At 38.5% G+C, this 27,965-nt stretch overlaps 1 protein-coding gene across 16 annotated transcripts in view; it reads left to right on the top strand.

Moving 5' to 3' along the window:
- The window catches only part of Lamp3 (lysosome associated membrane protein 3), a 70,053-nt gene extending 43,548 nt beyond the window's left edge, over positions 1-26,505 (top strand). For 15 of the 16 annotated variants that reach the window (XM_087576051.1, XM_087576054.1, XM_087576057.1 and 12 more), the window contains 5 exons: positions 1,882-2,573; positions 3,400-3,528; positions 17,974-18,031; positions 21,132-21,299; positions 24,292-26,505. In XM_087576051.1, coding sequence (XP_087432177.1) covers positions 1,882-2,573; positions 3,400-3,528; positions 17,974-18,031; positions 21,132-21,299; positions 24,292-24,425 — 1,181 coding nt within the window. In that variant the 3' untranslated portion in view covers positions 24,426-26,505. 16 annotated transcript variants of the gene reach the window in all.
- Positions 26,506-27,965: the final 1,460 nt, after the last annotated feature.

Here is a 27,965-nt window from a genome sequence, read left to right on the forward strand (position 1 = left end):
TTAAGTTCTACCCATTTACCTGTGAATTTCATGACTTCATGTTTTAAAAAATGGCAGGATAATACTCTTTTTTTTGGTAAATGTACCATATTTTCCTTATCCATTTTTTTGGTTGGGAAACATCTAGGTTGTTTCCAATTTCTAGCTATTATGAATAGAGCAGCAATAAACATTGTTTTGCAAGTATCTCTGTGGTGGGATGAAGAAAAAGTACCTTAGGCTTAAAGCCTCCATGTAATAATTTTTCACTAACTGCGAAGTTTTAAGGGTAAGGAATGTAGTACAGGGTATACTCAGTAGTATAGTGCTTGGCCAACATATGCAAAGTCTTGAGTTTGATCCTCAGTAACAAAAGTGCCAAAAAGCCTTGCTGTTACCTATTAATAGAAAATAACTAGCCACTTAAAATGTATTGAATGGAAGAAGGAGACCTAAAAGTACTTATAGACTATACTGACAGTTATGAACCTGAGGATTTCATAAATACCAGTAGAACCCTGTCCTCTTTTCTCAAGTTTCATCCCCGAACCTAGCATCTACAGTTCCTATCGCTGTCTGAATAAATACAGTGTAACAAATGCAGTTTGAATGTACAGAGCTGATTTCTAATACACCTCATCAAAGAGTTTCCAAGGGCCAATTTAAGAATTTTGTCTACTTTTCTGGATTTACATCTACCTAAAATGAGGCAAGGACAGAATCTGGAAAAAATAGAGCCAGAGGTCTTTAACTCCTTAAAGGGTTGCCCTGGAGACAATTTTTTACAACAGTGGACATTATATAGTCAATGGTCCTGAAGGTTTTCACTGAAACCAACTTCTAAAACTTTATAATAATTCTAGAATATCTTTAAGGGTGTTGTTCTTTTTTGTTCACATACCCAACTCACTTTCTATGCACAGGCACATGTGGTGAAAACTATACACATGATTTTTAATTTTAGGCTTTTAATCTAGTGAATGAGTTCTATAACCAAGAAATAAACCAGTGAGTAAAGTTTTTTTTAAGAATAAAATTCTACTCATTCCTACTGGCAATGTAATCATAAAATGTTCTGATACTATCTCTATATGCAAATACAAAATATGATAGGTGAAGCCAAACAAAGAATTTATCACTGAGATGGAGAACCAAGGAGGTAAAGGCTATGACTATAGGGAAGACAAGGGAAGATACTCCGAAGAGCTGGCATTTAAACCAAATCATGAAGGATTAGAGCAATTATACCTTGAGTTTTCTTAGTTAATAAAGACTAGATAGCTCAAAAGATTAAGAAAATAATAAAAGCTGATTTATATTTAGAAAAAGAATGTGGAGGGGAATATCTTGCAAGAAAATAGTCTCTTATCACTGGGAGTAGTTAAGTATAGACGGAATGAATACATATCAATTAACCACAATTTATCCATCAGATTATGGTTTAAACTGAATGGTGTGTGAAACTTAATCCAAATTTAGAATTACATGATTCCATGAAAAATACGAAACTTTGTAACTCTAATGCTGCCTCAGTCTATGAAGTTGTCATAGCTGCTGTTCACCCTGGAACACTTCATGACTTCTTTTTGGTTCACAGTTGAATATGAGTGCTTTGGTGTGCATTGGTACCATAACCTATGAAGATGAAAGTTTATATGCAAATATTTGCTATATGGTCATAAACATATAAAGAACACAGGTATAACCCAAAACATCACAGTGATGGCTTGGTACTACAGTCTTTGGTGATCTTCACTTTATTGTTGAAACTCTTGAAAGTTTGCCCTAGACATGAAGCTGTATATGTCAGTTTACTACTGAGCACTTTAAAGTGGGGATGATGGTGGGATATTTTAAGCCTTTGGTCACTGCTTGTAACACTTCTGTTTTCTTAATTTGCAGTAATTTTACATGGCTATCAAATAAGAGAAAAAGAATTTCCAGAAGCCAGAGGCTATCTTCAATATACTGCAACAACAACAGAACAGATCACAGCAAAACCTCCACTACCACTGACTAACCAAACATCTCATGCAACTTTAGCATCAAGGTCCAAGGATGATTACATTCAAACGGCTGCCGAAACTTCCACTTTTGAAGACACAGCCCACATAACAATGAAAACAGCAATCCCAGTAACTACGAAGAGCCTTCTACCCATCAGCTCAACTAGCTATACCTTTGTTAGAACTAATAACTCACACATGACTGCTTCATCTACTGAAGATACTATTGGCTCTGGCTCAATTACACATTTACCATTTCCTACAACCAGAGCTAGTCTAGCCGCTGTCAATCATATAACTGGGAGAAGTACCCAACTTGGTGGTCAGACTACCCTTCCCAAAGCACTTTTCACACCATCACACAAAAGCACGACCACTCAGAGGCCAACTCTATCCACTATTGTCTCAGAACTAACACCTACAGGCAAGGACAGATCAACAACTTCATCTGTTCCCTTAGTTCCCAGGCCTACTTTTGTAACTTGGTCATCACCTGCCAAGATTGGAACTTATGAAGTACTAAATGGAAGCAGGCTCTGTATAAAAGCAGAGATGGGAATAGCGCTGATTGTTCAAGAAAAGGGTTTGGTAAGTTGGGGTGGTATGTCAACAATGCTGTCTTCAAAGTCTGACTGAAGTTGTATGGCTAAGAATGAGTAGTTCTCTACACTGTGTCCTTAGGTAAGAGGTAGCTGTGGGTTCATCTTTCTAGGGTTCTCTATCATAAGGAATGTGTTCCAGAAGACAAGTTGAAATAGAGAAAGCAAGGAGAACTTCAACATGTATACTTCTCACTTGGAGCCAGCATTGACAATATTAGCAGTGCTGAATGACAGTCAAAACCTGCCCTTGTTCCTGTGTAGTGATCTCTTAACCTCAGTTCCTTTCTGACATGATACATTGGAATCTGACATTCTCCATAGTTCTAGCCTATTGTAATATTAATACAAAATCCAAACTAACAAGATTGCAGAAAAGGGTTATCTAAAGTACTGTATTTATAAAGAAGTCATAATAAACTATTATTTTTACATAGTTTTCAACCAAACAAAACTGATATCCATATTTGGTACAGAAGTACATTAGAGTACAAACTCCTCTCTCAATTACCTTTCAGTACATTGAACTGAACAGAATTTAAATTTCATGAAGTTTGCTTCCTATTAGTTACCCATTAAAACTACGTATTTTGGGGGAATTTATTTTAAGAAAGCCTTTAAGCACATGCTTGGAAGTAAGATGATGCCATATAACTAGAGTGTGTGTGTGTGTGTGTGTGTGTGTGTGTGTGTGTGTGTGTGCACGTATTTTTTTAAATGAACATCCATTTACTCATTTAATAGCCTATATTTCTGTCTTGATTTCCCCCCCCCCCCCCGTCTCTTACTGATTGGATCTATCTTATTTGGTTTAGGATTCTGCAACCCAGAGGCACTTCAACATTGACCCCAGTCTAACCCATGCATCTGGGAAATGTGGCTCCCAAAACTCCAACCTCTTCTTGAATTTCCAGGGTGGATCCGTGAATGTCACATTTACCAAGGTGAGGCATGGATTTCTTCACAGTGGTTACCTGTAGCAAGGCTTGGACTCTCCTCAATCTAGTGCCAGCACTTCAGCATTAAATTTCAATCTAGATCCTGGCAGGAGTAGCCAAGAGCCTCTTGGGATCTTTTTAGATAAGAATAAGGAGCTTGGGAGGAACGAAAGGAAGTGTTGACATCATGTTTGCCTTCTCCTTCAGTCTGCTCTGATCAGTCCAAGAAGGGCTTCAGTGCCTCTTAGGAGAACGTTAGCTTTGCAAAGGAGGTTTACTCACCAGCGTTCTTTGCAGATTACACAAGGAGGAAGTGGCATAGACGAAAAGACTTATGGAAACTCCCAGTGGGCATCAGATAAGTGGGGTTATTCTAAAACCAACCTAAAATAACAGAATGGATTCTTTCCAATCTCTGAAGGCAAAAGTCATGGACTTGGAAGTTTTTCTGACAGGAGACAGAGACAGCAAAGTACAGTCGAAAGGCTTGGATGTTAGGGTCTGAGTCAGATATAAATTAGATTCTATCACTAACTTGTTTTGTGGTGGTAAGCAGGCAATGCTCATTAATACCTGTAAATTCTATTTTATTACTTAAAAATGAGAAACAGGATCATTTCTATACAAGCATACCTATTACAGAGGAAATGGTGAGTATCCAATAGCTACCTACTATAATCGAAGTGACTACAGTGGACAGATAACTCGGGGCACGGGAAACAGATGAATCCAGTTATCCCACTGTCTAGAATTTCCCCAACCTCCACCCCAGAAACTGAATATTTTATTTTATTTTCCTGGCCCTCTGGGTCTCTTTCCTCTCTCTCCCACATCAGATCCTGCCTGCTTATCCATTTGCCCTCCCCTCTCCTACCCAGATCCTCCCTCATTCTGCTTCCCATGATTATTTTGTCTAAGTGAGATTTAAACATCGTCACTTGGACCCTCCTTCTTATTTAACTTCTTATGGTGTGTGGGGTATATCATGGGTATTCTGTACTTTTTGGCTAATATCTACATATCAGTGAGTATGTACTGATGCATGCCCTTTAGGGTCCGAGTTACCTCCCTCAGAATATTTTCTAATTTCATCTTTTTGCCTGCAAAATTCATGATGTCCTTGTTTTTAATAGCTGAATGCTATTCCATAGCGTGAATGAACCACATTTTCTGTATCCATTCTTTGATTGAGGGACATCTGGGTAGCTTCCAGTTTCTGTCTATTATGAATAAGTCTGCTATAAGCACAGTGGAGCATGTATTACTGTGATATGGTGGAGGATTTTTGCCTAGAAGCAATATAACTAACTGGACCTTTGGGTAGAACTATTTCCAATTCTCTGAGGAACTGCCAGAGTGCTTTCCAGAGTGGTTGTACCAGTTTGCAACCCCACTAGCAATGGAGGAGTGTTCCTTTCTCCACATCGTTGCCAGCATCTGCTGTCACTTAAGTTTTTGATCTTAGCCATTCTGATTGGTGTGAGGTAAAATCTGAGTGGTTTTGATTTGCATTTTCCTGCTGTCTAAGGATGTTGAATATTTCCTTAAATGCTTCTCACCCACTTGATATTTCTCTGATGAGAATTCTATGTTTCTCACTGTACCCCATTTTTAATTGGGACATTCGGTTTTATGGAATCTAATGTTTTGAGTTCTTTATATATTTTGGATATTAGCCTTCTATCGGCTGTAGGGTTAGTGAAGATCTTTTCCCAATCTGTAGGCTGCTGTTTTGTCCCATTGACAGTGTCTTTAGCCTTACAGAAGCCTTTCAGTTTTACAAGGTCCATTTATCAAGTTTTGGTCTTAGAGCCTGAGCCATTTGTATTCTGTTGTGGAAATTGTCTGGTGTGCCAGTGCAGTCAAGGCTGTTTCTCGCTTGCTCTTCTAGTAAGTTCAGTGTATCTGGTTTTATGTTACGGCCCTTGATCCACATGGACTTGAGCTTTGTGCAGGATGATAAATATGGATCAATTTGGATTCTTCTACATGCAGATTGCCAGTTATACCTGCACCATTTGTTAAAGATGCTTTCTTTTTTCCACTGGTCTTTTTATGGCTTCTTTGTCAAAAATAAAAAGTCCAAAAGTGTGTGGGTTTATTTCTGGGTCTTTGACTCTATTCCATTGATCAAACTGTCTGTTTCTGTATCAATATCGTGCAGTTTTTATCACTATTGCTCTGTAGTACAGCTTGAGGTCAGGGATGGTTATTCCTCCAGAAATTTTTTTATTGTTCAGAATTGTTGACTATCCTTGTTTTTTTCTCCATATGAAGTGAGAATTGCTCTTTCAATGACTGCAAAAAATAATGTTAGAATTTTGATGGGGTTTGCATTGAATCTGTAGATTGCTTTTGGTAAGATGGCGATTTTCACTAAACTAATCACATGAATCCAAGAGCATGATATGTCTTTCCATATTCTGAGGTCTTCTTCACTTTCCTTCTTCAAACACTTGAAGTGTATGCACTTTTTCTCTTGCTTGGTTACAGTTACACCAAGATAGTTTATATTATTTGTTGCTACTGTGAAGGGTGTTGTTTCCCTAATTTCTTGTCTGCCAGTTTATCATTTGTGTAAAGGAAGACTACTGATTTATTTGAGTAAATTTTATATCCAGTCACTCTGCTGAAGTTGTCGGCTGTGAGTTCTCTTGTAGAATTTTTTGGGTCTCTTTTGTATATTATCATATCATCTGCAAATAGTGATACCTTGACATCTTCCTTTCCAATTTGTATTGCTCTAGCTAGAACTTCAAATACTATATTGAATAGATTAGGGAGAAAGTAGGCAGTCTTATCCCTGGTTTTGGTAGGACTGTTTCAAGTTTCTCTCCAGTTTACCGTATATTGCTTTAATTATGTTTAGGAGTGTGCCTTGAATTCCTGATCTCTCTAAAACCAATAATATGAAAGGGTGTTAGATTTTATTGAAGGCTTTTTCAATATCTAATGGAACAATTCTGTTTTTTTTCTTTGAGTTTTTCTTTAATATGTTGGATTTTCATCTATTGCACCATACCTGCATTCCTGGGATGAACGCTACTTGATCATGGAGAATGTTGTTTCCGATGTGTTCTTAGATTCTGTTTGCGAGAGTTTTATTGAGTATTTTTGCATCAATGTTCACAAGTGAAATTGCTTTGAAATTCTCTTTTATTGTTGGTTTTTTATTTTGTTTTATTTTTTGGTGGTTTAGGTATCAGGGTAACTGTGGCTTCATAGAACAAATTAGTTATGGTTCCTTCTGTTTCTATTTTGTGGGATAGTTTGAGGAATATTGCTAGTAGCTCTTCTTTGAATGCCTGTTGGAATTCTGCATGAAAACTATCTGGACCTGAGATTTTTTTCATTAGGAGGTTTTTCTTTTTTTTTTAATTGGATATTTTTTCATTTACACTTCAAATGTTATTCCCTTTCCCTGTTTCCTGTCCATAAGCCTCCTATCCCACCCCCTCCCCCTTTCTCTATGAGGGTGTTCCCCATCCCCAACCACCCATCCCTTCTCACCTCTCCATCCTGACATTCTCCTACACTGGGGGGGCCCAGCCTTGGCAGGACCAAGGGCTTCTCTTTCCATTGGTGCCCAACAAGGTCATCCTCTGCTACATATGCAGTTGGAGCCATGGGTCTGTCCATATGTACTCTTTGGGTAGTGGTTTAGTCCCTGGGAGCTCTGATAGGTTGTTACTGTTATTCTTATGGGGTTGCAAGTCCTTTCAGCTCCTTCAATTCTTTCTCTAACTCCTCCAATGGGAATCCCATTCTCAGTTCAATTGTTTGCTGCTAGCATCCGCCTCTGTATTTGTCATGCTCTGGCTGTGTCTCTCAGGAGACAGCTGTATCAGGCTCCTGTCAGCATGCACTTCTTGGATTCATCAATACTGTCTAGGTTTGGTGGCTGTATATATATGGGCTGGATCCCCAGGTGGTGCAGGCTCTGAATGGCCATTCCTTGAATCTCTGCTCCAAACTTTGTCTCCATATCTCCTCCTATGAATATTTTTGTTTACCCTTTTATGGAGTGAAGCATCTGTACTTTGGTCGTCCTTCTTGAGCTTCATGTGGTCTGTGGATTGTATCTTGGGTAATTCAAGCTTTTGGGCTAATATTCACTTAGTGAGTGCATACCATGTGTGTTTTACTGTGATTGAGTTACCTCACTCAGGATATTTTCTAGTTCAATCTATTTGCCTATGAATTTCATGAAGTCATTGTTTTTTTATAGCTGTGTAGTACTCCATTGTGTAGATGTACCACATTTTCTGTATCCATTCCTCTGTAGAAGGGCATCTGAATTCTTTCCAGTTTCTGGCTATTATAAATAAGGCTGCTATGAACATAGTAGAACATGTGTCTTTGTTATATGTTGGGGCATCTTTTGGGTATATGCCCAAGAGTGGTATGGCTGGGTCCTCAGGTATTACTATATCCAATTTTCTGAGGAAACTTCAGACTGATTTCCAGAATGGTTGTTCCAGCATGAAATTCTACCAGAAATGGAGGAGTGTTTCCCTTTCCCCCACATCCTCACCAGCATCTGCTGTCACCTGAGTTTTTGATCTTAGCCATTCTGACTGGTGTGAAGTGGAATCCCAGGGTTGTTTTGATATACATTTCCCTGATGACTAAGAATGTTGAGCATTTCTTTAGGTACTTATCAGCCATTCGATATTCCTTAGTTGAGTGTTCTTTGTTTGTTACTTTTTAAAATAGGGTTATTTGATTCTCTGGAGTCTAACTTCTTGAGTTCTTTGTATATATTGGATATTAGCCCTCTATTGGTGTAGGACTGGTAAAGATCTCTTACCAATCTTTTTGGTTGCCATTTTGTACTAATGACAGTGTCCTTTGCCTAATAAAAGCTTTGCAATTTTAAGAGGTCCTATTGGTCCATTCTTGATCTTAGAGCATAAGCCATTGGTATTTTGTTCAGGAAAATTTCCCCTGTGTCCATGTGATTGAGGCTCTTCCCCACTTTCTCGTATATTGGTTTCAGTGTATCTGGTTTGATATGGAAGTCCTCGATCCACTTGGACTTGAACTTTGTACAGGGCGATAATAATGAATCAATTTGTATTCTTCTACATGTTGATTTCCAGGTGAACCAGTACCATTTATTGAAATGCTATGTTTTTCTACTGGATGGTTTTTAGGTCCTTTGTCAAAGAGCAAGTGACCATAGCTGTGTGGGTTCATTTCTGGGTCTTCAATTCTATTCCATTGATCTTCCTGTCTGTTTCTGTATCAAGACTGTAAAGTTTTTTAAAATCACCATTTCTCTATAATACAGCTTGAGGTCAGGGATGGTGATTTCCCCAGAAGTTCTTTTATTGTTGAGGATAGTTTTAGCTATCCTGAGTTTCTTGTTATTCCAGATGAATTTGTAAATTGCTCGTTCTAACTCTATGAAGAATTGGGTTGGAATTTTGATGGGGATTGTATTGAATCTGTAGATTGCTTTTTGGAAAAATGTCCATTTTTACTATATTAATCCTGCCAATCCATGAGCATGGGAAATCTTTCCATCTTCTGAGATCTTCAATTTCTTTCTTCAGAGACTTGAAGTTCTCGTCATACAGATATTTCACTTGCTTGGTTGGAGTCACACTCAGGTATTTTATATTATTTGGGACTATTGTGAAGGGTGTCATTTCCCTAATTTCTTTCTCAGCCTGTTTATCTTTTGAGTAGAGGAAGGCTATTGGTTTGTTTGTGTTCATTTTATACCCAGCCACTTTGCTGAAATTGTTTATCTGGCTTAATAGCTCTCTTGTGGAAGTTTTGGGGTCACTTAAATATGCTATCATATCATCTGCAAATAGTGATATTTTGACTTCTTTCTTTCCAATTTGTATTTCTTTGACCTCCTTTTGCTGTCTGATTGCTTGGGCTAGGACTTTGATTACTATATTGAATAAGTAGGGAGAGAGTGGGCAGCTTTGTCTAGTCCCTGATTTTAGTGGGATTACTTTAAATTTCTTGACATTTAGTTTGATGTTGGCTACTGGTTTGCTGTGTATTTCTTTTTCGGTTTCTATGATCTGTCCATTGATAAGAGTGGGGTGTTGAAATCTCCCACTATTATTGTGTGAGGGGCAATGTTTTAATAAGGTTTCTTTTATGAATGGAGGTGCCTTTGCATTTGGAGCATTGATATTTAGGATTGAAAGTTCATCTTGGTGGATTTTTCCTTTGATGAATATGAAGTGTCCTTCCTTATCTTTTTTAATGACTTTTGGTTGAAAGTCAATTTTATTCCACATTAGAATGTCTACTCCAGCTTGTTTCTCAGGACCATTTGCTTTGAAAATTGTTTTCCAGCCCTTTATTTTGAGGTAGTGTCTGTCTTTGTCTCTGAGGTGTGCTTTTTGAATGCAGCAGAATGCGAGGTCCTCTTTAGATTTTCAGTCTGTTGGTTTATGTCTTTTTATTAGGTAATTGAGTCCTTGATGTTAAGAGATATCAAGGAATAGTGATTCTTGTTTCCTGTTATTTTTGTTGTTAGAGGTGGAATTATGTTTATGTGGCTCTCTTCTTTTGGGTTTATTGCAAGAAGATTAGTTTCTTGCTTTTTCTAGGGTGTAGTTTTTCCCCTTTTGTTGGAGTTTTCCATCTATTATCCTTTGTAGGGATGGATTTGTGGAAAGATATTGTATAAATTTGGTTTTGACATGGAATATCTTGGTTTCTCCATCTATGTTAAATGAGAGTTTTGCTGTATACAGTAACGTGGGCTGACATTTGTGTTCTCTTAGGGTCTGTATGACATCTGCCCAGCATCTTCTGGCTTTTATAGTCTCTGGTGAGAAGAATTCTGATAGGTCTGCCTTTATATGTTTCCCCTTACTGCTTTTTATATCCTTTTTTTTATATGTGTGTGTTTGGTGTTTTGACTATCATGTTACGGGAGGAATTTCTTTTCTGGTCCAATCTATTTGGAGTTCTGTAGGCTTCTTCTATGTTCATGGGTATCTGTTTCTTTAGGTTAGAGAAGTTTTCTTCTATAATTTTGTTGAAGATATTTACTGGCCCTTTAAGTTGGGAGTCTTCACTATCTTTGTGTCCTTAGGTTTGCTCTTCTCATTGTGTCCTGTATTTCCTGGATGTTTTGGGTTAGGAACTTCTTGCGTTGTACATTATCTTTGACAGTTGTATCAATATTTTCTATGGTATCTTCTGCCCCTGAGATTCTCTCTTCCATTTTTTGTATTCTGTTGGTGATGCTTGTGTCTATAACTCCTCATAGCTTTCCTAGGTTTTCTATCCCCCTTTGTAATTTCTTTATTGTTTCTATTTCCATTTTTAAATCCTGCATAGTTTTGTTTAATTCCTTTACCTTTTTATTTGTGTTTTATTGTAACTCTTAAAGGGATTTTTTTGTGTTTCCTCTTTAAGGGCTTCTACTTGCTTACCTGTGTTTTCTTTAAAGGAATTATTTATGTCCTTCTCAAAGTCCTCTATCATCATCATGAGATATGATTTTAAATCCAAATCATGCTTTTTGGTGTGTTTGCATATCCAGTATTAGCTTTGGTGAGAGAACTGGTCTCTGATGATGCCAAGTACTCTTGGTTTCTGTTGCTAGATTCCTGTTCTTGTCTCTTGCCATCAGGTTGTCTCTGCTGTTAGCTTGTCTTGCTGTCTCTGACAGTGACTTGATACCCCTATACGCTACCGTGTGTCAGCACTCCTGTAGACCTGTTTTCTTTCAGCCAGACCTGAATACAAATTGCCGAGGGCCCTGGTCAATTCTGGGCGCAGGCAGAAAACAGAAGGTTCTTGTCTCAGAGTGCTCCTGGGTTTGTGTGTCCTGAGGGCTCCAGGCAGGTCGCTTGGAGCAGAAGAGTTGGTCTTAACTTCTTCTCTGTCTGTGGTGTGTCAGTGCTCCTGGCAACTGGCTTTCACCTCTGGGCACTGGTAAAAAACAGAAGTGTCCTGCTCCTGACTGCTCCTAGGTTCCTGTGCCCAGAGGGGAGTAGGTGCGTTCCTCTTGGGCCAGGAATGTGAGCAGAAGTAGTGGTCTCCCCTGAGCTCTAAGGATTGTCCACACTTTTGAGAGTCCAGCTCTCTCCCCCTTGGGATTCGGGTACAGAGATGTGTGGGACTGGATCAGCTCTGGTCACAGGCGAAAACTGGAAGGGTCCTGTCCCAAACTGCTCTTGGTTTTGTGTGTCCTGAGGGCTCCAGGCAGGCGCTAGCAGCAGCAGAGTGGTTAGGAGGTTTTTAATGACTGCTTCTATCTCCTTAGGGTTTATGGGACTCTTTAGATAATTTGTTTCATCTCGATTTGACTTTGGTATATGGTATCTGTATAGAAAATTATCCAGTTCATCTAGATTTTCTAGTTTTGTCAAGTATAGGCTTTTGTAGTATGAATTGATGATTTTTTGGATTTCCTGAGTTTTTGTTGTTATGTCTGTCTCCCTTTTCATTTCTTATTTGTTAATTTGGATACTGTATCTGAGCCTTTTAGTTAGTTTGGCTAAGGGTATTTTACCTTGTTGACACTCTCTAAACCATCTCCTGGTTTTGTTGATTCTTTGTATTGTTTTCTTTGTTTCTAATTGGTTGATTTCAGCCCAGGGTTTTACTGTTTGTCACCTCCTTGGTGTGTTTGCTTCTTTTGTTCTAGAGCTTTCAGGTGTACTGTTAAGTTGTTAGTGTAGGATCTCTCCAATTTCTTTATGAAAGTACTTAGTGGTATGAATTTTCTTCTTAGCACTGCTTTCATTGTGTTGTGCAAGTTATGGCATGCTGTGCCTCCTGGAAAGACTTTAACTTCTTTCTGTATTTCTTCCCTGACCAAATTATCCTTCAGCAGAGAGTTGTTCAGTTTCCATGAGAATGTGGGCTTTCTGTTGTTTTTGTTGAAGTTCAGCTTTAGTTCCTGATGATCTTAGAGAATGCGAGAGACCATTTGCTTGCAAAACTTTTTTCCTAGCTCTTAACTCTGAGTTTGTATCTATCTTTGTTACTGAGATGTACTTATTATATGCAGCAGGATGATGGATCCTGTTGACGTATCTTGTCTGTTAGCCTGTGTGTTTTTATTGGAAATTGAGTTTATTGATGTTGATAAATACTAATGACCTATGATTTTTTAGCTTCTGTTTTACTTTTGTTGTTGTTGTTGGAGGTGGTCCTATGGGGTATGATTTCTTCTTCTGGGTTTGCTGTGACATGATTAATTTCTTGTGTTTTCTTGTGTGTAGTTACTTCCTTGTGTTGGAATTTTCCTTCTAGTATCTTATTAAGAGCTGGATTAGTAAAAACTATTGTTTAAATTGGTTTTTTTCATGGAATACCCTCCATTCTCCATCTATGGTGTGAGTTTTGCTGGGCATATTAGTCTTGGCTGGCATCTGTTGTCTCTTAGGGTATGCAAGACTCCTGTCTGTTGCAGTAAATCTCCAACCCCAATAAGCCTTTGCAAAAATCACACAACTCAGTTACAATATTTATAAGCAATATACCTACATTGGGCAGATATACTACTACGCTACAGTTGTTACTTGTGACTTCTCCAGGCCATGTGGTTCTGCTCCATCTTCCTTCCACCTTTTCTTCCTCCATTCTTCTTCCTCCACTCTTCAAAACCTTCAGTTCTACCTTTCCCTTCCATTTCCCAATCACAGGTTCTAGCCTTTATTTGACTAGTTAATATGGGGAGAAGGTTCACATGAAATCACCTGAGTACATGATCCACTCCTGGTGGGGCAGCCGCTCTTGAGGAAGAAGTATTAGCATCAGAATACAAACAGCACCAGTGCAACCCACAAACACCTGTCCAGGATTTTCTGGCTTTTAGAGTCTCTGTTGAGAAGTCAGGTGTAATTCTGATAGGTCTACCTTTATATGGTCCATGGTCTTTCCCCCTTGCAGCTTTTAATACTCTTTCTTTGTTCTGTAGTTTTGATTATTATGTATTGGAAGGACTTTTTCTTTTGGTCCAATCTATTGGTGTTTTGTAGGGTTCTTGTACATTAATGGCCATCTCTTTCTTTAGGTTAGGGGAATTTTCTTCTATGATTTTGTTGAATATGTTTTCTGATCATTTGAACTGGTAATTTTCCTTCTCTTTCTTTCCTGCTATTTTTAGGTTTGGTCTTTTCATTGTGTCCCAAATTTCCTGGATGTTTTGGATTAGGAATCTTTTACACTTTGCATTTTCTTTGACTGATGATGTATCATCATTTTCTACACCTGAAATTTTTTCTCTTCCATCTCTTGTATTCTGTTGATGATTCTTGCATCTGTGGTTTCTGTTCTGTTTCCTATGTTTCCCATTTTCAGAGATGGCTCCATTTGTGATTTCTTTATTGTTTCTATTTCCATTTTTAGGTTTTGAACCATTTTGTTCAATTCCTTCACCCGTTTGATTGTATTTTCCTGTAGTTATTTAAGGGTTTTATTTGTTTCCTTTTTTTCATGGCTTCTACCTGTTTGCCTGTGTTTTCCTGTACATTATTTTTATCCTCTTTAAGAGCCTCAATCATCTTAATGAAATGGGATTCATGGTCAGAAAATTGCTTTTCAGGTTGTGTTAGGATATCCAGGACATGCTGTAGTAGGAGAGCTTGGTTCTGAGGGAGCCAAATTGCACTGGCCTTCCTTCATTATGTTCTTGTGCTTGCCTTTAACCATCTGGTTGCTCCTAGTGTTAACTAGCCTTAGTCTCCCGGATTGGAGCAGGCTTCCCTTAAGGCGGAGCTGGCCTTCTGGGAGGCCTGCAGTGCTGTGTCTCTGGTTAGAGCAGGCCTCCTGGGAGACAGGTAAAACTTTGGAGTTGGTAGTGGTAGGTGGGCCAATCTACCAGGAGTGCAGGTGTAGGTATAGACCTGGAGGGTGGTGGGAGTCCGGCTGGGTTGGGGAGATGCTATTTTTGCAGGTCCCTGGGGATATCCCAGCTGATGTGGGTATTGTGGTGGGTGTTTCACTCATACCCGTTTTAGAGCAGACCTCCTGAGAGACGGGCAGGGCAGTGGGGTGAGGGAACAGGTATACCAACCTGCCATGGGTGCAGGAGTAGGTGCAGGCAATTCTACAATGGAAAGCAATCAACACTGGAAAATTGAAAACTGTGTCCTTCTGAGCAGCCTCAGAGAACACATCTCTGGTCCACTGCAGTAGGTTTCCCTGTCCTGCATCTACTCTGACCTGGGCGGTTCCAGGGCTGTGGTTCCTGCTGCTGTGACTCTCCCTGGGTGCCTTTTGTGGTACCTGCAACTTAGTGAAGTTTTCAGGTGGCACCTGTGACTAAGGAGAGTTTTCACGTCTTCAGAATAAGCACCCATGTTTCCCACCAGGCCTAGGTATTCCACCCTCACAACTCTATTTTTGTCTCTTGTTCATTTGTGTCTTCTTTGAGTTGTTTGAATATAGTTATAATTGTTCTTTTCTAGATGGCTTTATAAGTTATTCTCATCAGGAGCCATCATTATGAGATTACTTATGGAGGAAGACATGCTATGTTAGCATTTTGTTTCTGTGTTGAGGCTTGCACATCTGGAAGTAGTTTGTTAGTTGAGTTTTTCTTTTATTTTTCATTTAACTTACAAAAAATCGCTTTTCTTCTTTCAGTGTAGATGTTTACAATCTTCAGGAGAGGATGAAGTCATAAGGTTGAGTTATCCTCTGTTGAATTGGTATTTACAGCCAAAGGCTTTATCTGTAGTCTTTTGAGAATCAGGTATTGTCCTTGGTCATGTCTGCAACTTGTGCTGGGAATCGGGAGACTCTCCATGTCTCATTCAAGCATATCCTGGGGTTGCTTCTTAGGTCTACAGTTTCCAGAACATCATGTTGTGAAACTCCCCTTGTGGCTTTCTTCTGAGTCAGATTGAAGTCTCTTCCTAGGTCCACAGGTTTTTCTGCAGTGAGATATAAAACTCTCAGCATGTGTGGGACTTGTTCTGAGGTCTTGGGACTCCAAACTTGAGCCAGGAGTTATGGAATTTTACTGCTATTCAAGATGGAAACAAATTTTCACACTCATGAGATACATATTCTGTTTAACATTTGTATAAAGAACCAAACATTTGTTTTAATATAAGATACTGATGGAAACAGATCATTTTCAATGTTTTTTAGTTGGTCAATACTTTGATTTAAAAATCATCAGTGCCAAGAATGCTACTTTATATGGTATACAACACAGAATGGCAGAAGTACAATCATGGCCACATTTTTAATTCTTATAAATTCTGTCCTTTTCTGTGGTGGTTTGAATAAGAATGGCCTCAATAAGCTCACATAGGTGTGGCCTTATTGGAGTTGGTGTAGCCTTGTTGGAGTAGGTGCAGCTTTGTTAAAGTAGGTATGGCCATGTTGGAGGAAGTCAGTCACTGGGGGAGGGGCTTTGACATTTTAAAAGCCCATGCCACATACTCTCTCTTTGCTGCCTGTTATCAGGATGTAGAACTTTCAGTTACTTTTCCAGCACCATGCTCACTTGTGTGCCACTATTCTCCTTCCCATGATGATAATCGACTAAACCTTTAAAACAATAAGCCAGCCTCATGTAAAGTGGTTTATCTTATAAGAGTTTTTGTGGTCATGGTGTTTCGTCATAGCAATCATTTGACAAGTTTTTCAGTATTCTCATTCTGTTAAATAGAAGTTAAAATGTGTGAACATCTTTTCTATACATAATCTTTTATACATAATTAAAAATATCTTAACTGATTTCTCGAGAATGTCATACAATGTGTGTTCTCTATAATCATTCCCTTTCTATAACCAACCCTCCCAAGATCCCCTACCTCCCTACTGACCCAAACTTGTGTTTTATTTTCTGTTATTATAAACACATAAAGTCCAATTTGTATTTCTCAAATGCCTTTGGGTGCAGAGACAGTACTTATAGTCTGGTCAATTATTAAGGAAAACTGACTTGTCCTCTCTTAGCAGCTAATTATTGTCAACAGTTCCTGTCCCAGAGGTAGTACCTTATGCCTGCCTCCTCTGTATATGATATGTGTTCAAAAACCACTTGTTTCATTTGTAGACATTCACTAACTCTGCACTTACAGTCTTTCTGCTCCCTCTTCCACAATGATCTATGGGCTTCGTGAGGAAGAATGAGACACAGATGTCTTATGTAGTGTCTTATTCTCTGCATATTGACCATTTGTGGGCCTCTGTGGTAATAACATTCTACTGTAAGAGAATCTTCTCTGATGAGAAAATGCATTAAACTATAGGTCTACAATAAGTTATTAGAGGTCAGTTTAATGTCTATTTAGAGGAATGATAGGAGTGGGTTATCTACTCTGGTCTATGATATATCTAGCCACATGATATATCTTACCCATGATAACCATGCTGGGTACAGGTTTTATCTTGTGGACGGGGCCTTGAATCCAACCAGAAGTTGGAAGTGGTTGGTCACTTCTGCAACTTTTCTGCCACTAATACATCAGTGGTTTATCTTGCCAGGCTGGCTGCAATTTTAGTTCCCTGGGTTCAAAGTTGTGTGAGGTTGATGATTAATTTTCTCCTTCGGTTGCATGTACAAAACTTCCAGTACTGTGAAAGATAGTTAACAGGGATGAAACTTACAGGTGAGTATCAGCTTGATTTTTCCATGTTCTATGAGTTAAGTGTGTGGTATCTTTGGAAATAGGGAGAGTCTTACTGTGAAGTTTTTGAGGGTAAGCCAGGGAATAATTATCATGATGATAATAATGTAACCACTAACTGAAAAATAGAATGGAGCCAAAGATGTAGCTCAGTGGTGGAGTATATGCTTTTTACACATGAGACCCTGGATCCAACTTTTATCACCAAGAAAATACATAAATGCCCTTTTAAATCGACCCCTTCCCACACAACTTAAATTCCCTTAGGTGCTATTGTGTAGATTATTTTGATTTCCAAATGAAAACTCATAGGTAAAAAGTGGGGATAAAATGTGGACTCTAGGAAGAATGTTGAATTCCTAGAATCCCTCCATGTGACCCACATAACCAATCTGAAAACACAGATGTATTCATCTCTCTACCAATTGACCTTCTACCCAGAAAAGGGCATGTACAATTTTGCAATGTTATTTTTATCTGAGGGTAGATGAACCCTCATTCTCCACCCAAAACATTCACGAGAATGGGTACTTTAAGTTAATACCATTCACTCTTACTTATCATACTGCCCCATCTTCTAGATGTAATTGCATTTTCGGAAACTTGGTAGAACTGAAATTCTCCTGGGGGAGTTTTAGTTTCAGACTCTAGCAACAAGTAAGAACTAGAGAAATCTGGGTCTAGGAGTCATTTGTTACTTATTTTTATTTATTGTGTCATATATTTACTTTTATTGAATTTTTCAAGTATAATTATGAGTAGCACAAACGTATCCTAGCCCTCATATCAAGTATTTAGTGCCATAAACCAAGATTTATAAGCATAAACCTTGAGATTACACAAAAGTTAACACATTGCTGTTTTACAGGAAGAAAACTTATATTACGTTAGTGAAGTTGGAGCTTATTTGACCATCTCAAATACAGGTTAGTAAGAGAACAGCTCTCTATCACTGTTGTCTAGTTAGGTTATTATCATTGACTCTGATACTTTTTTATGCTTTTTTTTTAAAAAAAAACAACATGGAACTAAAACTTTGGGGGAAATTCAAAACCTGTGTGTACTTCAGTTTATCTGATCATGGATGCTAATGATTTAGATTATGTTAACAATATCAAATTGTAAGTTCAGTTTCTTTTTAACTAATTCGTTATTGGAGTAAAACTTATTCAATACTCTTAATTGCATATTATTCTACACAGTTGTGACATAGCTAGGTACCAAGCTCTGTGTGTGTTAGCTATAATTATCCAAGCTGGTAAGATTCTGTATAGTAGGGCTTGCATTCATTCCTGAAGGAAAGGGCACCATATATAGCCACATTAAAGTATATTCTTAAGTGATAATCAGTTCTACAAGTAAGCACAAATCAGAATGTCAAAGAATGGAGAGCTATTTAGTGTGTTCTTTGGGAAGTCTCCAGAGGAGAAAGACCATTTTGCAGATGGTTGAGCACAGAATCTCTATTCAGGGACATCTGATTTGAGGCAACTTTCCCAGATGGCAGTAATAAAAGATGCATGGGTTTTAATGAGTGAGGTTGTTAAAGTAGCTGTATTTACTACCTTTATATTGGTGCAGTAAAGCTTTATGGCTAAGGTAACTTATAGAAGGAAGGGCATATTTGGTTTATGGTTCCAAAGGCATAAGAGTTCATCAGCATCATGGCAGAGAAGTGTGGCTACAGGAAGGCATAGTGACTGGGGCATGGGGCGGGAAACAGAGGAGTTACATCTTGATCTGTAAGCTGAAGGAGAGAGAGAGAGAGAGAGAGAGAGAGAGAGAGAGAGAGAGAGAGAGAGAGAGAGAGAGGCAGAGACAGAAACAGAGACAGAGACAGAGACAGAGAGAGACAGAGAGACAGAGAGATAATTGGGAAGGGCATGAAACTTCAAAACGTCAAAGCCTGACCAGACCGATGTAAATCCCCGAGCAGTGCCATCATCTGAAGACCAATATTAAAATGTCAGAGTCTATGAGAGACATTCTCATTTAAGCTACCATAGCAGCTAGGGAACATTAGTGCTGTTTCTAGTGCCCTAGAAAGTGAACATACAGTCTATGTGGTCCCAGTGATGACCCTTCTAGAGCATTTAAAACCTATGGGCAGGTCAGCTAAAGAGTTGAGATTTTATTCTAAAGCGTGTATGTATACCATGGGAAGATTTGGGTTAAGAGAATTACCATTATTAGATTTACATTTATGAGCATTCACTTTGTTTATCTTGTGGAAGGTTACCTATAGAAAGACATTTAAAAAAACTTATTAATGTTCATGTTTAGAAAGATAATGTTCCCAACAAAATCTAATGAGCTCATGGAAGCCCTCAGATATTGCCCTAGAAAATCTAGATTTAGATATCACATTTGTATTGAGCTCATGCACTATGTCAGTTACTACCTTTGTAATGCTCTGTTTTCTTTATAAAGTATTATTATTTAATTGGTTTAAACATTATTTATTAATGATTTCCCAGTAATGATAATTTGCTACAAAATACAGCTGTGGGGACAAAGTCTGTTTAAAATGTGTGCTATATCACCAATGCCCCCGCACAGGGAAATGCTAGGGTGGTGAGATGGGAGTGGGTTGGTGGGTAGGAGAGCTCCCTCATAGAAGTAGGGGAGGGGATGGAATAGGGGGTTTGTGGAGGGGAAACCCCAGGAAAGGGGATAGCATTTGAAATGTAAAACGACCAATTATATATTTAATTATATATATATGTGTGTACGTGTGTGTGTATGTGTATGCTATATTTTACTGATATTATTCAAGGGGATTTTGTTAGTGATGGTCATTAAATGTAAATAAAAGAAAATAACTAAAAACTAATTTTCATATGTTAACTTACACTTGCTTCATGTATACTAGAGAATAAGAATTTTGTGCTAATAGAAATTTTTTAATATTATCTCAAGGGACAGAGAAAATTTTAGCTGGGTGTAGGGTAGTCAACTCTAAAGAAAGCTGGGAAAGGAATATCAGAGATTTAATTAGAGGCTAATAGGGAAACCAGGTCTAGGTTCATATGATTAAGGGCTCAGTAGTATTAACAGGAAGAATAGTAGACACAGTGATGGTGGTTTTCATGTCGTTGTGGTACTGGTGCTAGCATTAGTAACAGTAATTCATTATCATTACAATACTGATATCAGACTTACTGTTAATGGGGATGGTAGCAATATATATGTGGGTAGACCAATGGAATGTGGGTAGGGAGATAATAGATAAATAAAACTATAGATATATATCACGCAGCACAGTAGTATAAATAGACAATTTAGTTTATCATCTCAGGTCAACATTTTAATTTTCATAAGACTCTTTCCTACTGTAACTGAAAATGGGACAGGACACTTTGGCCTTCTCACTCATTAGATATTTTTTGGTCATTTATGAAGCCAAAGTATTATTAGAAGAGTGGTCTGTGAGGGTCAAGTTAGAGTAAATGAAGTTTATCATATATTTAGCCTCACCTGCCTTAACGATCACTGTCTTGAAAAATGTATACCTGACATAATGAGTAGACACCTTTTCTGGACAGCAAACAGGAGGGATGGAATACATTTCCAAGAATGGATACAACCTCCTTCCTGATGAGTTCTTCCTCCTTCTCTACCAACCCAGTCTTAGGGCACGCAGATGCATTATTTATGGACTTTTCTATCTTTGTTCTCATTCATTATCATGCACTCTAAGTGTCAGAACAATCTCACCTCTTTCTAACATCTTTAGGAAACTCTTTATAGCTCCCAGAATTGACAATTCTATCTCCAATCCTGTGAAACAAAACTAGTTCACTGTTATCACATGGAAATTTATGTGGGATATCTCACATATATTTCTAATAGAGCCACAAAAACAGTCTGCGCACAGAGTATTTTTTCATGAATAAAATACAGCAGGACTCCAAGGTTACCCCATCTGAAGGAAGGCAATTGGCTATACATGAGCAGGGTAGTGGCACCTGGAACTCAATTGATATTGTCAAGATTCTCACACATCGCATTTTACTTTGTCTTCAGAGAAGACCTACCAAGGAAAGAGTACTATGATGATGTTTGAGACAGTAGTTGGGCATTCTTTCAAGTGTGTCAGTGAGCAGAGCATCCAGCTATCAGCTCAGCTTCAAATGAAAACAATGAATATCCATCTTCAGGCCTTTGATTTTGAAGGAGACTCCTTTGGAATTGGTAAGTTAAGTGTCCTCAAGTCACAAGCGGCCTTCAAAAACCTAGGGGTCAGTTACAAGGTGTCTTTATTCTGAACCTGTCAAGGGGCTAGAGCACATGGTTTAACTATAATAGTATAACTCTGCGAAGCTTTAAGGGTTATACTCACCCTATACTTACATGTGAAAAGCCTATGTATAATTACATCTGTGTCTACCAATTTACCCCAGTAGGATGACTCTTTGTCTGACTCACTCATTTAAACACACACACACACACACACACACACACACACACACACACACACTCACACACACACATGCACCCGCACATGTACACATGCACACTCACATACACACATACCAAAAAAAGAGAGGAAACATTGTTGACACCTCTCCTAAATGCTAAAACAATTCTAGCATGTTCAGAGGACATTTTAAACATCTTCAGTAAGAGATTTTAAAAACATTTTGTAACAGAGTCTTTCCATTTTTAGAGATGGAAAAGCAAGATGTGCTTTGTCCATATTCAAGACCAAAGTTAAGTTCTGTCAGAGTCACTTTTCTCGAATATAAGGCATCATTGGGCATTTCCTCCCAGCCAGTTTAGTTTATATACACCTGACTTTCTTTGCCTTTGAACCACCACACAGAGCTCATCTGGAATTTCCCAAGGTAGAAACTATCCCTTGGATGAAGGCCAGGGCTAGGTAGGTCACTTTTTAGAAAAGCCCTTGTCTTAGTCACTGTCCTTTTGCTATGAAGAAACACCAAAACCATAGCAACTCAGAAAAGGGGCATTCAACAGTTTCAGAGGTTTGTTTATTATCACTGTAGTAAGGAACATGTGGCACATAGGGAGTAGTGGCTCTAGGGCTGAGAGCTTTACATTCAGACCCATTGATATCAGAGAGAAAAGAGAGAGAACCTGGTCTAGCACAGACTTTTGAAACCCAAAGCCTTCCCCTAGTGACATACTTTGTAAAACAAAACCACGTGTACTACAACAAGGCCATACCTCTTCATCCTTTTAATCCTTCTCAAATATTGCCACTCCCTGATGTGTAAGCATTAAAATATATGAGCCCATGTGAGATATAATATATATAGCAAAGGCCTGTAAGGTAAAGGAAAAACAAACAAAACCCCAAATATCAAAATGGTATAACCAGTGTGGAAATCAGTCTGGTGGTTCCTCAGAAAATTGGACAGTGCACTACCTGAAGACCCAGCTATTCCTCTCTTGGGCACATACCCAAAAGATGCTCCAACATATAACAAAGACACGTGCTCCACTATATTCATAGCAGCCTTATTTACAATAGCCGGAAGAAAGAACCCAGATGTTCCTCAACAGAGGAATGGATACAGTACATATGGTACATTTTACACAATGGAATGGTAACTCAGCTATTAAAAACAATGACTTCGGGGTTGGGGATTTAGCTCAGTGGTAGAGCACTTGCCTAGCAAGAGCAAGGCCCTGGGTTCAGTCCCCAGCTCCGAAAAAAAAAAAAAAAAGAAAAGAAAAAAATGACTTCATGAAATTCTTAGGCAAATGGATGGAATTAGGAGATATCATCCTGAGTGAGGTAACCCTCACATGGTATGTACTCACTGATAAGTAGATATTAGCCCAAAAGCTCAGAATACCCAAGATACAATTTACAGACCACATGAAGCTCAGAAAGAAAGAAGACCAAAGTGTGGATGCTTCAGCCCTTTTTAGGAAGGGGAACAAAAATATTCACAGGAGGAAATACAGAGACAAAGTGTGGAGCAGAGAATGAGGGAAAGGTCATCCAGAGATGGCCCCACCCGGGGATTCATCCCACATACAGTTACAAAACCCAGACAATATTGCTCATGCCAAGAAGTGCAGGCTGACAGGAGCCTGATATAGCTGTCTCCTGAGAGGCTCTGCCAGAGCCTGACAAATACAGAGGCAGATGCTCACAGCCAACCATTGAACTGAGAATAGGGCCCCCAATGGAGGAGTTAGAGAATGGACTGAAGTAGCTGAAGGGGTTTGCAACCCCATGGGAAGAACAACAATATTAACCAACCAGACCCCCCTGCCCCAGAGCTCCCAGGGATTAAACTACCAATCAAAGAGTACACATGGAGTGTCTCATGCCTCCAGCTGCATATGTAGCAGAGGATGGCCTTGTCTGGCATCAATGGGAAGAGAGGTCCTTGGTTCTGTGAAGGCTCAATGCCCTAGTGTAGGGGAATGTCAGGGTGGAGAGGTAGTAGGGAGTGTGAGGGTGGGTGAATAGAAGCACAGAGAGGGGAGATGGGATAGGGATTTCAGAGGGGAAATGGGATACCACTTGAAATATAAATAAAGAAAATATTCAACAAAAAAGAAAATCTGATAAAAAAGACACACAATTGTGTCAAGTTTACAAAATCTCACATGTAAACCCTGATAATGATAGATATTCTTAAATATCCGTTAAGAGTTATACAATAAAAGATTCATATCTTTATGATACTTTATAAAGTAAATGCAATGGTCTAAGAATGTTTGGGGACATCTAGTGATTAAGTTCTTTTTTTTTTAAGATAAGAATATCCCACTTCTCAGGCAGCACTCTTAGAAATCTCTTTTATCTATTTCAGAAATGCAGATAACAATGATTTGGTATTAATGGGTAAACAAATAGCAGTTATTTATGTAATTACTTAAGAATTATATGTACTATATGTTTATTTTATGAATGAGAGAATTTCAAAGGTAAATTAATCTTCCCAAAGTTATATAACTAGTGCTGTGGATATAGCTCAGTAGTAGAGTGCTTGTCTAATAGGCATAAAGTCTTGGCTAGATGCCCATCAGTACAATCAATCAATCAATCAATCAACCAACCAACCAATCAATCAATCAACAAAGTAAAAGTTAAGAGCAGATATGTTTGACCCCAAAGCTCATGTCCTTTTGACTCTGGTCTATTTTCTGGTCTGTCATCACACATACTTACTTGCTATATTGTATTTGTTTTCTCTCGTAGTGGACGAGTGTTTGTCAGACTACACAGTTGTGCTTCCTGTGGTTGGGATCATCGTGGTTGTCCTCTGTGTTGTGGGTCTGGGCATCTACAAAATCCGCCAAAGGCGTCAGTCATCTGCATACCAGAGAATCTAATTTGAAACCAAAGGAAATGGCAATAAAGGAGTTTAAAAAGAATTTCATCATTTCCAGAACGTTGGAGGAATCTCTTCCTCACTACCTTCTTCCAAAACCAATGAGTGATTAGTGATTTAAATTGAAGCAGCATATCGGTTCTGAATATTTTTGCTCATTTCATGAAAGACTAAGGAAGATACTGAGCAGTATTTTCTAGCTTTTGTTGGAAAAATTTAACTATTCAAATGAATATTTGAGATACACAGAATTAATATAATGTTCAAAGGTCATAGATATTTACAAATTATAAACCAAAATAATTGATTTTAATTAGTCCTACCTTTATTTGCCTAGAGAAATTTATTTTAACATCAACATTTTTATTTTAAGATATTTTGCTGGATTTTCTTACCATTTGTGCTTATTGAGGTATGAATATTTGACATGGTACTCACCTTCTATTTAAATATTTCTAGTTATCAAAATAACATAACTCGTATTGTTTAGACTTTACATGAAAATAAGATACTCTTTACTCATGACACATTTCAGAACTAATAAAGACTAAGAAATCGCTTCCTACAGACAACAAAACTAAGTAATAAAACATCATCAAAAATCATGTAACCATGGCCATATTTATATGCTATGCATGTTAGCCTGAGAAATTTATTTTGATTTTCTTTAATCTTCCTTATTTACAGATGACTCTGTGTTAAGAAAATAAAATCTATTCATCACCTACACTAAATTCTATTTTCCCTCTCATTCTGTTTCTCTCTCTCTCTCTCTCTCTCTCTCTCTCTCTCTCTCTCTCTCTCTCTCTCTCTCTCTCTCTCTCTCTCGCCCTTATCAATTCAACAGAGAGTAAAACCAGAACTGGAATTCATGTAGGTCTGCTGTGATCTTTTCTGTACATCTGGTTACCAACAAGAACAAGGGCACAAGTTCTGCCTAAAAGCTTTGTATCCATGTTGGCTTCATTTCTACAGGAGAATGGATCTATGTAAAATAATCATTAGTGGATAAAAGAAGGCTGCAGATAAAGAAACAGTCTGCCTTTGGGAAGCCTCTGTCTCTCTACAAGGCTGTGGGTCCCTATAAGACATGAGTTAGTTTCTCACTTGTATGAATGTGCTTACCTGTAGCTGTAAAGATGAGAGAAGTAAATACACATTTTTGCTTGTTTGTATTTGCTTTTCAAGACAGGGTTTCTCTGTGTAGCCCTGGCCAACCTGGAACTCACTATGTAGTCCAGGGTAGCCTCAAACTCATGGATATTTGCCTGCCACTACCTCCCAAGTGCTGGGATTAAAGGTGTACGCCACCACTGCCCAGAGAAATATGCTTGTTAAAGTATTATTTTTTTTACCACATTGTTTTAGTCAGAGTTTTCTGAAAGATCATAAGCTTAGTAGACTTCTTATCTCTTTCATTCCTGAAAACGCTATGACTGAATAGCCAGTATCATAAGTTCATGTTGGGTCGTTATAGAGACTATTTTCAGTGTGCTGTCTATTATGAGTTGTGCCGTCATAGACATGAATTTGCCCGAACTGGCCACTATAATAACTATACTCACCTTGCCTTTGGCAAATGAGTGCTGCCACTTGGCCTGTGGTATTTTAAGGTTCGGTGAAATCAAGGACATGTAATTCATCCAGTTGAGCAGCAGCATCTTCATCCCCAAGGCCTGGCACAAGGGGAAGAGCAACAACAAAGCTCTTCAAATGTTTTTATGCTGCTCTTAACACTTTGTATCTTACAGATTTAGTGAAAAAAAGGTATGATTTTACCAATAAAATAGGCACATTGATCAATAGGATAGAAACAAAGACCCCATATAAGCCCACTCTTTCATTATAATATTGTACTGCCTGTGTCTCTTACCACTCCCTCTTTAATAGCGATCGTTGAGCCATCTGTCTTCCTGTTCCTTCATATCCACCCTCTAGCCTTACACATCCCTTGCCCCAAATAAAGTAAAGTAGAATTAAGAAAAACCCTCCATTTTGTCATGGGAACTATAGTATGTACAGTGTTCCACACTATGTGTTCTTGTCCATATATCGTTACTTATAAATGTTCATTGCAATGACTTGTTGGTCTGGGACAAGGCCTCTGGCTTTTGCACCACCATCAATACTATCTCCTCACTGGGACTCCTCTCAGATATCCTCTTGATGCCCTGTGTCATAGAGATTCTGCAGTTTTGGATCTGCAGGACAAGCTCCTTTCCAAGTGCTCTGGTAGTTTATTGATGAGGTAGATGTTGGGGTGGGACACCTTAAAGCCCTGGATCTGGGTAGTGGCTGAGTTGGTCAGTCCACCAGCTCTACTGTATCACATCTACATGTTGAACTCTCCTATACTGCTCTGGTTAGCTCACAAAGTTTGGCACCGAGCATGGTACAAGGCCAGCTCTCCTGAGTGCTGTAGCCATTGAAGGGTGGGGCTGGCTCTGCACATCCCTTTGACATTTTCATGTTCCCAGGTGGCAGCCCAGACCAGGTATGTCTACATGCCTTTGGTGGAATAAAAGCCACGAACAATGGCACAGACATTTGCTGCTTCATGACCCTTACCAGCAACCTGGGTTGGGACTTCACCATGGCCCCAGGTGACGGTACAGGCTACTCATATCAGAATATTACTCTCCACTCTTTTATCTCCAGTTCCTCCTCTCTTCACAATGCTCAAACCATTCGGTTTCTCTTTCTTTCCCATCTCTCTACCCCACGTTTGCACATTGTAATGGCTCCTGCTTCAGGCAGGCCATGCAGTAGGCTAGCCTGGGTGTCTTCTGCCTGCCTGTTCCATATGACTTGTTTTTTTTTTTTTTGAAAGAATTTAGAATCATTTGTCTTTTCTCACACTTCTCTTGTTATCCTATCCTTCCCCTCTGCACCTTCATTTAACCATTCTTGTTCTGGTTTTCCCCTTAAACCCAAAGTACTGTGTTCAATCTCGTTTTCTTCATAGCTTCTTAGTGATTTTCTGACCTCTAAATGTATTCCAAATGTAACACACATATCTGAAACTTCAAAACTGACATGAATAGATGAGCAAAAGCATATGGCATTTATCTTTCTGGACCTGGATTACATCACTCAGATGATTATTTCAAGCTCAATCTATTTACCTGTGTGTTTCATAATTTTTCTTAATAGTTGAATATATTCATTGCATAAATGTATTGTACTGATATATTGATTCCTCAGTCGATAGACATGTAGGCTGTTTCTATATCCTTGTTATCATAGATAGAGCAGCAATGAACATAAGTGAGCAGGTGTCCTTCTAGTAAGATACAGAGTCCACTGGGGATATTCCCAGGAATGGTAAAGTTGGAACACATGGTAAATCTATTTGGAAACCTCTACACTGATTTCCATAGTGGCTGCACCAGCTTTCACTCCCACTAACAATAAATAGTATTTGTTTTTTCCCCATATCCGCCCCAGAGTCCATTGTTATTTATTTATTTATTTATTTATTTATTTATTTATTTATTTATTTATTTATTCATGTATATATTTTTCCTCCATATTTATTAAC

This window comes from Rattus norvegicus, chromosome 11 (assembly GCF_021556685.1).
Source record: "Rattus norvegicus strain SHRSP/BbbUtx chromosome 11, alternate assembly SHRSP_T2T, whole genome shotgun sequence".
Taxonomy (NCBI): domain Eukaryota; kingdom Metazoa; phylum Chordata; class Mammalia; order Rodentia; family Muridae; genus Rattus; species Rattus norvegicus.